General features: G+C 40.0%; 1 protein-coding gene across 10 annotated transcripts in view; it reads right to left on the bottom strand.

Annotated features, from left to right (window-relative positions):
* Positions 1-16,763, bottom strand: part of LOC138753515 (formin-like) — a 395,939-nt gene that overhangs the window by 230,375 nt on the left and 148,801 nt on the right. For all 10 annotated transcript variants that reach the window (XM_069916622.1, XM_069916621.1, XM_069916624.1 and 7 more), the window contains one exon: positions 4,563-5,470. In XM_069916622.1, coding sequence (XP_069772723.1) covers positions 4,563-5,470 — 908 coding nt within the window. The remainder of the gene's footprint in view (positions 1-4,562; positions 5,471-16,763) is intronic.

Raw genomic sequence — 16,763 nt, 5'->3', positions numbered from 1 at the left:
GTGAATGAGAGATTGCGGTACAGGCAGAGACGATAGATTAAAGGAATAGAGAAAACTTGGAATGAAGGACATTCTTTCTGCAACATCAAGCTTACATCCTCCTGATATCAACATATATCAAAATCTGACATCAATCTCCATCCATATATTCAATTCCAAATGTAAATCAGGATTTGTAACATCATAATCACCAACGTTATCAGAAAAAAATATTTGTAAGACAAAACACCTGCCTGAACTAATTATTTCCTGCTATGTTCCATAGAATGGCAACAAGGGTATCTTTAGTCCAGCCACAGCAACTCTGGAATATTTCATCCTTTGCAACCTAATTTTTAATCCCATTGTTAATCAGATATTTTTTTCACCCCTTTTTGAAGAAATAAAATAAAATCAACTGCACTTTCTCTACTTAAGAGTTGGGTAAGGAGTGGATTATTCTATTTGACCACTTAAACTTGTTGATTAAACCTGGAGGTTTTACTCAAAAATACTGCATTTGTTGCAATGTAAACATTGTATTTTTAAAGTAAATCCACCCTATTTGTATAAAAAAACTATAATACAATAAATGCTTTATTTTGTGGCCAATCAGTACTTGCTTTAAAAAAATCATTGAATATTTTTAGTATTTAGCATTTTTATTTCAGATTTACAACATTCATAGTTTTTTTGTTATACAAGAGTATTTTTTTGAAGTTTTTTTTAAAACATTGCCTAGTGTAACAAGCATCTGAAAAGTTTCTTGCAAATATACTCCAAATAAACGAGTTATCTAATTTAGGTGAATCAAATGTTAAATTTGTAATATTCAAGGAGGGTATCTATTTTTCACAATTCTTTCTATAACTTGGCCCTTGGACTATTTCTTTGCATTACCCAATATTTAGTATTGTGTGATCAGGGGAATTTCAATAAATAAATGACAAGTATACTTGTTAAAAATGTTACTGCACAACTTTAAAAAATCTCATATATTGAAATACTTTATCACTCACTTATTTGGCATTTATTAGGCTAGTTTAAAACAAGTCGTTTGGAATTGATACAGGATAAAGTTCACATATTCTCTTTTATTACATATTGCACTTTCTGATGTTTAAATTAAATGATTATATTCTGAAAATGTCCAAGTCATACAGCATAGAACAGGCCCTTGAGCCCAACTAGTCCATGCTGATCAATATGGCTAATCCTATTTGCCTGCACTTGGTCCATATCTCTCTAAGCCCCTCTTATCCATAAATCTGACCAAATGCCTTTTTCAGTGTTATTATTATGCCTGTTTCTACAGTTTCCTCTGACAGCTCATTCCAGATGCAGACCATTCACAATCTCCTCCTCAGTAAAGAGTGATAGGTATTCATTCAAAAGTCCACATATTTTCTGAGGCTCCACAATAACACTGCCTTGTTGATCTTTAATGGGACCAATTTGCTTGCTCCATCAGTACGCAAAAGTTCTGGAGATACTTAGGAGGTAACACTGCATTAATAAAAAGTAAAAGGCAGTCGATATTTTGGGCCTGAGCCCTTCTTCAGGAGTGTCTCCCTAGCAATCCTTTTCTTCTTAATATAGCTGTAGAACCTCTTAGGATTGTCCTTTATTCTGCCTGCCATCTCATGTTCTCTCTTGCCCTCCTGATTTCCCTCTTAAGCATACTTGTAACTTCCTGTACTCATCAAGGGATCTGCTTCATCCAGACTTCATAAATCTGACCAAAGCCTCCTTTTGCTTGACCAGAACCTCAATATCCACATCAACCAGATTACCTTAAACTTACCAGCTTTACTCCTCATCCTAACTAGGAACATGCAATGTCTAAACTCTTGCTGACTCATATTTAAAAACATTCTGCATTTGATGAATGCCTTTATTTGCAAACATCCTCTCCCAATTCACTTCTCCAAGTTTCTGTCCAATTCCTCTGAAATCAGCCTTGCTCCAATTAAGGACTAACTTGAAGACCAGTCTAATCTATCTCCATAATTATTTTAGAACTCATGGAGTTATGCTCATTGGATCTAAATGCTCCCCCACTGTCACTTCAGTCACTTGCCCTACCTCATTCCATAAGAAGAGGACCACCCACTTCTAGCAAGGCTCTCCATGTATTGATTAAGGAAGCTGTCATGGACACAACAAATTTTACCCTAGCTTAGCTCTTTATATTTACTATAGGAGTGCCAGTTAATATGTGGCAACCCCTCATCTCTTTCCTGTCCCTCTATTGTGTCCCTCTCTCTGTATAATGGAACAACGAGCTGCCAGTCCAGCCCTTCCCTCAGTCATATTTCTGTTATGGCTATATGAGTCAATCTGCACCCTGAATTTCTCAGCTTTACCTGCTATGCATCATGCGTTGTGTGATGGATTATATAATAATTTTATATGTTTTTGAAGGAGATAGATTTTGCAGGTAGTAAAGGTCACAAACAACCACAAACACTTCTCAAAACAAATCTCATTTAAAACGCAAGAGCTTTGCTGAAAGTGAGTCATGCAGACACTGCGAGCCTTTGCAAAGACAATAAAACAAGGAGACTGGTTTGCTAAAGAATTTCAAAAGCAGATGTAAATGGATTACTGTTTTGAAAGCAACAGATGAATGGTCTCAGAAGTTTGGGTCTGGTGCCACAATCTGTCTGGATGCAGTTTGCTGTTCTAAGAAGGTCATGTGGTTTTGCAAGCAGAGAGAGAGAGAGAGAGAGAGAGAGAGAGAGAGAGAGAAAACTGGTTTCTGAGGTGGAAACCAGTTAAAAAAGGAAAATAGCATTCTTGCCTTCATCCATCAGAAAATTGAGTATAAAATTCAGAAAACCATATGGCAGCTGTAGAAAATGTTGATAGTCGCATTTGCATATCATACAGAAGAGGTTCACCAGGATATTGCCTGGCCAGTCACCTAGGTAATGGGAATATACTGGATATTCAAGTTGTGACAGTGATATGCTTTCAACTTTCAATCAAGCATGGTCTTCTGTTTGGAAACACCAAGTGTGATAATAGGAACACAAGAAATAGGATTGGGATTTGGCCATCCTCCCACTTGAGCTTGGATTGTTCTTCAATAAGATTATGCCTGATCAGATCTTTAATTTCAACATCTATTTTCTTCCCAATTCCCTTGACCTTAATTCCCACATTGTACAAAAATCTATCCATCTCATTTTATGGCTCAACATCTAATAATCTTCAATCCGCTCAGAAATAGCTCTTTACTAGTTTTAAATCAGTACTGTTATACTATGGGAGAGATTATGTGAATTAATACTCAGCATTACTTGAGATTTTTTTTTAAATTGTGTCAATAATTAAAAATAGTGCAGAATGTGCCCAAGTGATATTGAAAATTATTTATTAATACCATTAGTTATTGATTTCACATGTAATTGAAGACCAAATGATATATTTTATAGGATAAGCTCATTGACCCGGTAATCTTGTTCACAGCTTATTCCAATGGTCACTGCTGTTTTACCATATCCCTCATCCTCCCTGTAGTTTAACAAGCTTTTTTTAAAAATCTCCTTCCCAGTTCTGATGGAAGGTCTTCAATGCCACACAGTCATTCTGTTTCTTTTCTGACAAATACAGCCCGAACTTCCGAGTATGATCAGCATTTTCTGTATTTATTTTAGATTCCCAATATCTGCAGATTTTCACTGAAGTTGCTTTTTCCCTGCTTGACGCTATAACATGTTGTTCAAAGAAACTGCCCCAAATATATTCTGCAGAGTTGTCTATGAGGTTATCTTTGTCAATTTGATTTGTTCAATCTAAATGCAGTTGAAAGATCCCCAATTTAAATTCATAAAAGGGCATCCACCTGGCACCGAATGAAAATCATAATAAACGATAATTAGGAAAAAGCCCAAAGAAATTTGAAAATTTGACAGTGTTTGATACCAGAAAGACATCGGGCTTCAGAGATGAAAGACTGACAGGAGTAACCCACAGCCTGAATTCACATTGGTGCATGCCTAACCTTTCTAATTTCAAAATATAGTTGCTGCCAAAGCAAATAAGAAATTGTACTTAACCAGCTGAAGGAATATGATGTGATGAGGGAATCTGTGCTGAATACCCAGAGCCTCTCAAAACATTTAATTACAGTTGATATACTGGGCATTTTGAGTTCGACAGGGTTTAATAAAATTTATAGATTCAACAGGAGGTGAACTTGAACAAGACAACAAGTACTAAATCTCAGACATTAAAGACAGAATCAACAAACAAAAATTCATTATCGTTGCCTTGTCATCTTAAAATGAAAAAATTTAACAAATGTTTCTAACCTTGGCTTATGTGATAACTGCTATTTATTTTTCATCAAATGACTAGTAACTGGACCCCCACCTTTCATACAACCAATCAGATTTTGTTTCTACTTAGTAAAAAGGTCAGGATCTACCAATTACCACCCACTGATGAATATGACAATTTACCGCTTTGCCTTTCCTTAATATAATTCAAATGAAGTTTGAAATGGTGAAAAATAGTCAAAATAAATGAATAAAATATGTTTAAATGTCAACAAAAGTGGCCTTTATTTTCAGTACCTGGAATCATTTAGCTGAATCCTTGTCCAGTATAAAGGTTTCATTGGAAGTCGTGGTTCAATTAGAGGCTTCCTTGCACTTTCATATTTAGTCGAGCTGAAATTCATGGAAGTTGGATTTCCAAACAGGAATGGTGGAGGTGGTGGTCCAGAGCCTGGGAGTGGAGGTGGGGGTGGTGGTCCAGAGCCTGGGAGAGGAGGTGGAGGTGGTGGTCCAGAGCCTGGTAGCGGAGGTGGGGGTGGTGGTCCAGAGTCTGGGAGCGGAGGTGGGGGTGGTGGTCCAGAGCCTGGGAGAGGAGGTGGAGGTGGTGGTCCAGAGCCTGGGAGTGGAGGTGGGGGTGGTGGCCCAGAGCCTGGTAGCGGAGGTGGGGGTGGTGGTCCAGAGCCTGGGAGCAGAGGTGGAGGTGGTGGTGCAGAGGTTTGGAGTGGAGGTGAGGGTGGTAGTCCGGAGCCTGGGAGATATGTTGACAAGCACTGAGACTGGTCTGAAAATGGGAGGGATGAAGAAGGAGAATGAGAAGGCTGAGATTCTGAGATCTGTGAAACGGTGGTTTTTGAGGACAATGAAGCTTCCTCACATGTTGTCTGTAGGCAGTATGGTGATCGACCATTTAAGCTCAAGGTCGCAAGATTCAGCTTTCCTGGGAAACACAGGTTGTTTTTGTGTGTTTTACTATCATCTTGGTTTACTTGTATGAATGTTTCTCTGTCAGTCTGAATACAAACATTGCGAAATGTCTTTGGCAGAAGTTCATCCACAGTGGAAACAGAAACATCTCTTGTTTCAGATTTTCCTTCTCTTGTTTTATTTTCCAAGATATTTTTCAATTGTGCAATGGTTTCTTCAAGCTTAGATATTGCTTCAGCATGTTCCCCACGGATATGGAAAAGCTTCAACTCAAATTCTTGCTGTTGGGGAATAGAATACAAATTAATAACATTGTACACTTATCTGACCATATAATTATACTTTAGTCTTCAATTTGATATTGGCTGCTTCAGGTTTACAAACACTTCCACATTTAATTTGAGCAAAAATGCTTCCCTCCAGTGTAATTTATCTGCCTCAATTGGGTGAAGGCACAGCTTTGCCCAATGTTCTGACTGTGTTAAATCAGAATAACTTTCATTCATATTAGATCACAGGCAGCATTGGTGCTATTTCGATCAGAAATGCAGATCTGTAGAATTGTCACTGCCACAACACCACCAGAATAGGTGGAACCTTATAAAAATAAGAAAAGGCAGAGAGAATTGTTTTGTTATAAAACTCCAAAAACATCTCTTGGTCACTGCATCCCATTAGGCAACACCCTAAGACCTTCCTTCTGGTCCACCCCAATGGCCCCAACATGGTCACTTGCATACATCATATAATAGCTTTGGTTGGCAGCACTTCAACCAAATGCAAAGAAAATTAATGGATTTTCTTGCTTTGTAACACAATTTAAATACAGCAGGTTGGTAATATCCTTATTGTGGCAAAGCAAAACAATAAAGCTTCTGGCAGAAGTCAGCAATCTGCTATCGATCTAGTGGAATTCCATCCTGTGTGCGATGGCAATATGATGACATCCATTTGACTTGTCAAGTTAGTGCCAGTTGGATGAAAGAGGAGTCTAAGAAGACCCCTTCCTTCTGTTAGCTAATAAACCTGCAATTCCTTTCCATTCAGAGATGAAACCATCTCCCCTTTTAAATGCTATCTTTAAATTTGCCTCCATTATCACCCCCAGCAGTGTATTCTAGAACTTAACCATTCACTGTGTAAACAAATTTTACTTCATGTCACTTTTGGTTGTTTGCCAATCACCTTCATTCTTCAACTCTTAGTTTTTGACCCCTTTCACCAATGGAAATGGTTTCTTTCCATCGGTTTAGTCATTATGCTTCATGCTTTTAAATACAGGTTGAACTTCTATTACCCAGTGCTCCATGTCCAGCAACTCCCATGTTTTGAATCTGCCACCGTTAGTAAAAACTCCTTACAGAAGGCGTGGGATTCAAACCCCAGTCCTGATTGCTGGCACTGTAAAGGCATTGAACTAACTACTACACTAACCAAGATTTGATCTATGTTACATTTGATCCTTTAAGCTAAAATGGGTCTGATCGAGGCTCATTTGACACCCATTTTCAGTGCATTTTCTATTTTTCGGCATTTTCTGTGGTCTGGCAATGGACTGGTCCCAACTTTGCCGGATTAAAGAGGTTCAACCTGTTCTACCACCCAATATGCCTGCAAATTCCTCTGCCTCAAGGAAAACCAGCAGAAGACTTTAGTCTATCAATAAAACTGATGTCACTAATTTTTGAATAATTCTGATAAATTTCTGCTACATTCCATCCAAAGTCTTCAGATCCTTCCTAAAGTCCAGAATCCATTTCTAAATATAATATTCTCACTGCGACAAAATCAAAAGATTATTAAGATTCATCACGATATCTTCAAACTGGAGACCTCAGTTACAAAGTCCAGGATTTTATTTTTGCACCCTTTTTTCATTTTCATTTTGTGGTATTTTCAATGAATTATGCACATGTACCCAATAGCTCTTCATGTTCATGTACTTATTTAAGAATTTTTCTCTCTTGTTTATATTGCTTCTTCTCCTCTTCTCCTCTTCCTACTATAATATAATATTTGGTGTTTTATCTGCCTCCTTTCTGCCCATTCCATTAACATTCCCATATCTCCTTAAATTTTTTTTACTAGTTATTTCCTTTCCTTAGCCTGGCACAGTTTCTGAAATCAAGTCCTCCAGAGGCACCTTAATCATGGGTCAGATAAGTAAATCTCTCTGAACGCATTTCAGAAACTGTCACTCCTCATTGCCCCTTACAGACATTCCAGATTGATGGTTGGTCCCTGATTATCACTATTCCATTTATATTTGCACATCTCTGAAATTTGCCTGCAGAGTAGCCCTGCTTTTACATTGATTGGATGTCTGTAGAATCTCAGTAATTGCAACCTCACTGTTTATTAATATGAACAGTTAGTTTGTACTCGGACATCATCTCTCTCTCTCTCTCTCTCTCTCTCTCTCTCTCTCTCTGGTACTACAATATACTCTTTAGTCAATACTTTCACTTTTTCCCCACTCTATTTTTATTAAACAATTTTAATCCAACAATAATTTGAATATATTTTAAAAGCAAGTTTCTCATCTCAGTAATGAGATAATAATTCTACATGGCAAACTTACCCTTGTTAAATAAGCTTCTTATGTTTACATACACTCACTAGCTAACTAAGCTTAGATCTTTTTGAAATCTGTCATAGTCTAGTCCTATCTAAAACATCTATATTTCTTATTCTGGTGTCATCACTGCAAACCTGTATTCTCTTTTTGTTTTGGTACCCAACCTCCCCACACAGCACCAGCCTATCTATATTGATCTCAGTTTTGTTGAGGTGCATTCTATTCAGTATGTTGGGTTGTTATACCAACCAGCAACAGAATTGCTCACATAACTTTGAAACCATTTTTTCAGACACTTGTTTGTCTCTGCATTCCTCCAACTTTTTTTTTGCTTACTGGTGTATTGAGTGGCCTGTAGAATGCTGCCTTTGAGGTCCTGCTTCTTAATTTCTTTTTAACCGTTTATACTGCCTACGTCACTAGTATTAACATGGGCCATGATCTCCGGTTATTTAGTCATCCCATCTAGAATGTTGAGCAGCTGCTCCGTGATATTTTTATTTCTGGCATAAGGAAGGCAGCATGCCATGTAGCAATATTGTAATATTGCTTTCTAGACTCTCACTGACATCAAGATATGAGGCTAACATTCCTACCAAAACAATTGATGAGCTGTGGCTGTGGAGCATGGAAGAAACACAACCACCACGTTGAGGGTCGTTAACGACTGTTTTTATTCATATTCAGCACGCCCCTTTAAGGGGCTCAGTCACCTGGTGCATTGTGACATCATAATCGCTGCCCAGGGTGTGCGCTGGAAGGGATGTTGGAGTCAGAGAGAAACCTCTGACGACGCCATTTCCCCATGGCTTCGCCGCCACGTGGCGATACAAGCGGGCTGGTTCGCCATGAGGATGTGCGGTTCCTCTCTCCCCCCAACATCCAGGGTGAAGGTTCCACCGGACCAGTGCAAGACTTTGTATGGCATCGTACGGTCCCCTCCACGCGAAAATGAACTAGGCCTAGTCGAGCACTTTGGAGAGATGAAACGGCCAGGTGCCGTGGCGTACCAGGGGTGGGGGGGCTAGGGAGGCCAGTCGCCTGCGTAGGTCCACCACCAGGTTTTTGTCGGTGGCCGTGGTGTCAGGGTCTGGGCCGAAAAACTCACCCAGCAGGGAAAGCGGTGATCCATAGACCATCTCTGCTGCTGAAACCTAATCCCGTCCTAATCCCGAGGAGGACCCACGGTAGTTCGTCTGCTGAGTCTGGTCCAGAGAGCCTGGCCATAAGCAATGCCTTCAGGTGCCTGTGGAACCTCTCCACCGACCCGTTGCACTGCGGGTGGTATGCTGTGGTGTGGTGGAGCTTGACCCCCCAGGTGCTTCGCCATCTGAGTCAACAGGGCAGATGTGAACTGCGTCCCTCTGTCATTGGTGATGTGTGCCGGGACTCTGAAATGGGCGATCCATTGGCTTACCAGAGTCCTGACGCACGTCTCTGTGGAGGCTTCCTTAATCAGGATGGCCTCCAGCCAGCTTGTGGCCCGATCCACCACCGTGAGGAGGTAACAAGCCTCCTTGGATATCGGCAGGGGCCCGACGACATCAACGTGGATGTGTTGGAATCTGCGAACCACCGGGTTGAAGTTCTTGATGGGGGCTCGCGTGTGTCACTGGACCTTGGAGGTCTGGCACCTGCTACAGTTCCGCCACCTCCTTCTTCAGCCCGTGCCCCACAAACCGCTCCGCGACCATCTGCACTGTTGTCTTTACCGCTGGGTGAGTGAGGTCGTGAATCAGACTGAAGACCTTCACCTTCCAGTGCGGCGGGACCACCGGGCACGGCGTGCCTGTTGAGATGTCGGAGAGCAATGTGTCCAGGCTGCTGGGCACCTGGATATCTTTGAGTTTGAGGCCTGAGATGGCGGTCTGCAAGGCCTGCATCTCCGCATCGTTCCTCTGTGCCTGAGCTAGTTGCTCGTAATCCAGGCCAGGCGCGCGAGTGTTGATGGCTGGTCAGGAGAGCATATCCGCCACTACGTTGTCCTTGCCGGCCCTGTGTCAGATGTCGGTCGTGAACTCAGACATGTACGAGAAGTGGCGTTGCTGTCTGCTGGACCATAATGATCCATTATGGAGAAAGAGCAAGGAAATGGGATGAATTGGATTTCAGCTAAAAATTGCAAGAGGCTTGATTGACTGCATCCCAGTGTATTGGATTGTCCTTAGACATTTATTAAGCAAGTTTCACCTGACTTATTCCCTATCCAATTGTTTGAGAAAGTGAAGCTTTAATTTCTAGAGTTCACAAACAGATTGAGCCCTGTGAAATAAGCAAGTTCATTTTAATGACAATGTAATTTTAAATGTGCAGCAAAATAATTTGCTGATATGATAAAGATTTACTTTTCCATAAATTGCTGAGTAATTTTATTGCTGTTCAAATTGTGGTTTGGCAAAAACAACTTCTCCAATCATAGCAGAACGTAGAAGTAAAACATTTTTTTTCAAAATCAAAAACCAGTCACACACAGGATCCAACGGTAACCATTGTGACAGCAATTATATCACCTATATTGGCTTAAATTTCAAACAAAAGGAAATCCCAATTACATTATAAAACAATCTCTTTAAATAATGATTATTTAGCGATCAATAAAATTTTGATTTTAAATTAAGTGGGTCAATACCAAAGTGAAAGGCTGAAAAATGATGGTACATGAACACACTGCGCCACCACATGGCAGCTGGCTGATCTACAGCTACATCCATGAAAAATTGTCATTTAGACAAGTTATTGAGGGAGGCACTAAATTCTCCCTTTAAATTGCTTAAAGTGAGAAGAAACGCTTGATCACATTGCTGCACTCTTTCCATTCTCTAAATACATTATTTCCAGTTTCCATGACAGTCAGTAATACAATGAACAGGATAGAAAAATAAGGAGGGAAAAATGTTGATGAGAATCACCATTTCTTCCTGTTGATTTACCAGATGGGTACAATATTACATGATGAAGAAGCAATGTCACAAAATTAATTAATTATTTTGTTAACATTTGAGGAGCAAAGTGAAACAGCAAGATGAGTAATCACACAATATATTTAGCCCATGGTTAATGCAATGAAGAATGAGTTATCATAAAGGATAAATATAATGGGATCTAGCTAGTCATGAGGTACAGTAATAATCCAAGAGGAATTATGTCTGAACTGGAAAAATTAGATGGGCATAGGTAATCCAGTTGAGGCATTGATTTAAAAGAATAGTATCAAATGATGTACTGTATATGGGGAGCTAGGAGTTGATGTTCAATTGCTCAATCGGGATAAAATATGATATGTAAGATTAAACGAGGAATCTACCTTTCAGGAACCAAGTCGAGCTCTTTATTACTAAAACATGATGACTCTTGGGAGGTTCTCTCCAATTATATCACTCACAGGAAAACATAGACCTAAGTTCTCCAGTGAGTTCCAAAAGTAACAAAGCATGGGGAAAGGTATCATCCTGTGTGCTGCTTACATGAAAACTCTGCAAGAAGTGCAAGGGTGATTCATAACAGGAATTTCCAAATTAATCTGAAACCCTGAAATTGAAAAAAAGTATTCTGCAATAAATTTATATTGAAGTGTTTCAACTGGGAGAATTGTTTTTCCATGAGCATGAGGGTCAGTTGACAAGATATAAGGTAGAGCTGAAACAAACTGCTGAAAGAACTCAATGGGTTAATTAGCATCTGTACAGGCAAACGAATGGTCCATGTTTTAGGTTGTCCCTGCATCGGGACCAGAAACGTTGACCACCCTTTTGCCTGAACAGAATCTGCTTGACCTACTGAGTTCTTCCAGCAGTGTTGTTGTCTTTGTTCCAGATTCCAGCATCTGTAGTCGCTTGTGTCCTCAACAGATGCAAGGATATTTCCAAAACAAAAAGCAGGATAGAGATGAGAAATTTTGTTCAGACCTGGAATATATTGATTTACCCTGATTTAAGTGCTTGAAAATGAGATATGTTTAAAGCCATTAAGAAAGACTAAGAGTGTGAGATTGACAGGATGTCTCCTGACAGAGCTAATAAGGAAATAATGAATTGGCCTGGCCCCCTTCTACGATTATATGAATCTATGAACGAGAAAAAAAGTGTTTTTAACAACTGTCTGAAAATCAATGCAAAGAGAGACCAGAATTGTTAACGTGTTCTTTTGAATTCCTTGAATTTAAAAAAAATCAATTTTGTGCTCAGTTATTTGTTCTTCAATGTCAGTGCAAAAATCTCACTTTTCATTAATAACGTCGACAGGGATATTAAAAGTTGCAGACTTTGAAGAAGAAGAGGACTAGTGCAGGGCACCAGAAAATGGAGAGACCACTCCACTGTTTGAGAATGAGAAGTAGAGAAGATGACTCACGGGATGATGACCATGGCAGCAGAGCATTGAAGGGCTTTGTGGCTGAAGAACTCACAGAAAGTGGGTTGTTGGCATCTCAAGGCAAGGAGCACGCTGTGGGCTGCTGGTGACTGCAGTCAAAGGTCTCACAGCAGGCTGAGGACTGCTGGAGACTGGCTCAAGACTGGCTGAAGGAGTACCAGGTATCGGAACCGGGATGCGAGAGGGTGCTGAGGACTTCCTGATCAGGTCAGCAGTTCAGATCTGTAGCTCAGATTGCCAATGGTTTGGACTGGAGTCTGTGTGGCTGCAGAGGCAGCGGGAGCGCTGGTGGCATATCTATGGACACTCAGTGACTCTGGGGGACTCTCTTTTGCTTCTCTTTCTCTGACTGTAAGAGGCTCCCAGCAATTTCTGCTGATGGCGACTCTCTACCTTATGGTAGACTAAAGTCAATTTTGAATAATCTTGCACCTGTTTTATTGAAAAAGAGTTGACAACATCAGACAAGCTTCTCTTATAATGATTCTTCTTTGGAAAACTCTATGGCCATGCCATGCTCCTGCCTTAGTTCTGTTACAATGTAATATTGTAATGTAACTAATACCAGGCACATGTCTTGATAGTGGATGTCTAAGGGCATCCAGTTAGAACAGAGCGTGGTGGTACACTACTGGCCTACTGTGGGGGCAACCTCTGTACCTGCAGGAGTGTAAGGGGACAGGACAACACCTGGCCGGCTGTCAATCAGTCGGCCTGAATGGATCAAACCCCACCCGGTCGGGTGTCAATCACCCTCCAGGATATAAGCCTGCACCGGCCTCCCGAGTTGGTGCAGCCACAGCCAGCCTGGCTTTGTGGAAGTCTTTGTGGATTAAAGCCTGTTGTACAGTCTTTATCTTTGTGTGGGTCTATTTCTGGCACAGAGATGGGGAGACATTTCTTTAGCCAGAGGGTAGTGAATCTGTGGAATTTGTTGTCATGATGGGCTGAATAGCCTATTACTTTGATCCATCATGTCCGCTTGAAATAAACTGGTGCTGTAAAGCCCAGGTGTGGATGTAACATTGGGTCAGATCATGCAGACTCCAGTCACTGCGTCCATGTGCGGTTTCTAGAACCACACATTCTTTCTGTGGCTGTGTGGTTCTAGTTGAACCACTGCAGGTGAGCCATTCAATAGAATAAACCCAGATGACAGCAGAGCAGATCATGCAGTCTCTGAACCCTGCTGTCCTGGTGACCTGATGATAACTTGCTCCTATCAAAGTCCTCTTCAAGAATTTTAAATGTCTCTCAAATCAAGTGCATTAAAAATATTTCTAAAATCATTCAAATATGTAACAATTATTTAAAAACAAATACATATACTTTAAAAGACTTAAGAAAATGTGACCTCAGTTAAGGTTGGTGACTCGCCTTTTAAATGATCTAAAAATGCCAAACTGAAAGAACATTATAAACATTCATGAGTTATCAAATATTATAATAAAACTTAAGTAATGTTTTCTAAAACATACCAAAGATTATTCTTAAGGGTGGAAATTTTTGCAGTGTATTTTGGTTCCTTTACAGTTAGCCTCAAAACTTGTTTGCTTAATTGAAAAGAAACAGTACTCCACTGTTGAATTTTGGCTTAATAAGGATGGAATAATTTGTGTAAATTTCTTGGAACGGTAATATCTGTAGGAAAATTAAAATCTATTATAGTGTGATCTTCTTGTCCCACCTGAATGTTTTCCTCCCAATGACATCAACAGTATAGCAATATGCAAAATCCATTTGCTGTGAAATTTTCAATGTCACTGATCTGAAACATACTTTATTTTCTCACAGAAAAAAGCCATGTACAGTCAGATGTCAATCAAATATTCCGATGCTCTGTGGACGGAGGAAACATGGAAAGATGGAGGATGCTTTACTTTATTCCACTAATACTACAAGATAGTTACATTTAATACTGAACTCTCGTCACCAAATACACTCGTTACAGTGGGGTTTAAAACCCTGAGATCTATTTTCACAAAGAAAATTATCCTCAGTATTTTCTGCTTCATTTGGCTATCTGTGCACTGTATGCTTATGCTTTGTTATTGTCTATATAAAAAAATAGCAGGCAAGGTCAATAAAAGAAGCAAACGTGAAAGTAGATCATCATGAAAAATAGTTACCAACACCAATGCAACAGTAATATTTTAGCTTTAATGTTGATTTCATAAATTATTGGGTTTGAAGCAATAATCCATGTGCATAGAAGGCATTAGAAATGTCAGTATCCAAATTTCACTCAACTTCTATTCAGATTTAATTTTTAGGTTAACCTGGTGGAGGAATCTACAGCTAAGATATCCAAGTTGGCATATCATATGAAAATACATGGAAGGACATGTAGCGATGAAGACATTGGTTGAGTAACTGAGTGAATATCTGGAAAATGGATTTTAATGTGGGGAAATGAGAGCTCATGCATTTCGGTAAGAGGAATCAAAAGGAGGACTAATATCAAAATGGAGAACAACTGAAAATTAGTTAATTCAAAGGAAGTTAGTTTTTTTAATGCATGAAACACAAAAAATTAGCATGTACGTTTGCTTTTATTGCAAAGGGGTTGGTGTTTAAGAATAGGGAGGCATTTCTACAGTTGTACAGGGTGATGCTGAGCGTACACTCAGAATACTTCACAGTGTTGGTCCTCTTACCTAAAAAAGGATATAGCAGCATTAGAGGCTATTCAAAGGAGATTCACCAGGCTAGGTTCTGGGATGAAAGGGTTGTTCTATCAAAAGAGTCCAGACAGTTTGCATCTGTATTCCTTTAGGATCAGAAGAATGGTGGGTGAATTTATTCAGATGCACAAAGTCTTAAGTCGGCTGACTGGATAGATGTTAAGATGTTTCCACAAGTAGGAGAGTCCTGAACAAGGGGATGTGTCTACAAAATAATAGATTAGTAATTTTAAACTGAGGTGCATAGAAATTTCTTCTCTCAGAAGACAGTGAATCTATGAAATTCCCTATCCTTGAAGGTGATTGAGGCAAGATCATTAAATATATTTAAGGTGGAGATATATATATATATATATATTTGAAAGATTAAGAAATTGAGGATTCAGTTTCACCGCAGACTAGTATTGACCAGGCTGCTTCACTGTTCTATCACTTTTGTCTATCTTTATCATTATAACACTGCATTTCTTCTCCAATAAGCTTTCCACTGGAATCAAGCTAATGAGAACCCTTTCAATCTATGATGCCTCCACTCGAAAACCAAGGCCACTCCAAACTTAGTCAACAAGCTCCAGTATGTAGACAATGATTGTACATGCATATTCAGAGACCAATCTCCAAATCATTTTCGCCATGTTCACCAAAGCAGAAAGGAGAATTGGGCTTACACAGCACATGAATAGACAGAGATCTTTCACCAATGTTCACCTGTTGTAGAACCCTTCCTCCAATAGGTTTATGAGATGTCTCTACAAAGCAAAAGCCACCTTCCAACCCTCACAAGACACCTTGAATTGAAGATTAACATTGACAATATTTTTAATCTGCCAGCACAGTTTTAGATGTTTGAAGTTTGCAATCTCAAAACACATTGCAGATCATGATCTCCCGTCGGCAGAGATCCTTGCTGGTTTCTGAGGAATGGTCTATCTAGGCACCTCAAAGCATTGGCGGGATGTCTCCAATGTTGTTACTCCAAAATCCTCTAAATTCCCTGGTTGGATAAGTGATTCAATGTCAGCATCCTTTCTTAGGTCAATACATTATCAAGGCTCTAACTGCCTTTAATCAGGGGCAAGAGGGCATGATTGCTGATATGGCAGCTTGGGGGATCCAAGATGTAATGCTGGAGGAGCCTCAGAGATTCATTCAATAGGAGAAAATGAAGAGAAAAATAGTGGTAATAAGGGATTGTACAGTCTGGGGAATAGACACTATTTTCTGTAGTGAAGATCGAGAGTCCCAAAGACTGTGATGCCTGCCTGGTGTCCGGATTTGAGATAACTCATCTGACCAGCAAAGAAATTGAAGATGGGGGAGAAAGATTGAGTTGTTGTGGTGCAGCTAGGAAGGAACTAGGAAAGAGGTTCTATTGAAGGAGGGTGACTGTCCATTTATACCAGTGAGAATGTGTGCACAGATGTCTCTGTTGTAAAGACTTCCGGCTCAGCAGAGAAAGTTTATCTGATGGTAAAACGCAGACCCTTCTACCTGCCTAGGGAATCCTCGGCCATGATGATTGCCACAGTTTATGTTTTGCTTTTGGCTAATGAGGCAAAGCCATGAAGGTGCCACCTGGAAAGCCTAGATGTCCCACCTGACAGTGCCATGATTGTAGCTGGTGACTTCAACCATGCCAACCTGAAAACAGTCTTATCATAGTTTCAATAGCATGTCAACATTGCCATCAAATGTGAGAACACCCTGGATCAGGAGTGCACCAATACCCCTGGTGTGTACAAGGCTGCCCATTACCCCCACCTTGGATACTCTGATCACATATTCATCCTGCTAAATCCAGCATACAGACCGCCAGCAAAACAAAGCCAGTTAGCAGGAAGATCAGGATGTGGCTGAAACAGTGCTACAGAACTGTTTGAGTCCATGGATTGGAGCTGTTTCAGGGAGGTGGCCACCTACGACGATCTATCAGCAAGTGCA

This window comes from Narcine bancroftii, chromosome 2 (genome assembly GCF_036971445.1).
Source record: "Narcine bancroftii isolate sNarBan1 chromosome 2, sNarBan1.hap1, whole genome shotgun sequence".
NCBI lineage: Eukaryota > Metazoa > Chordata > Chondrichthyes > Torpediniformes > Narcinidae > Narcine > Narcine bancroftii.
The sequence above is the reverse complement of the archived record's forward strand: the minus strand, read 5'-3'. Positions and strand labels throughout refer to the sequence as shown.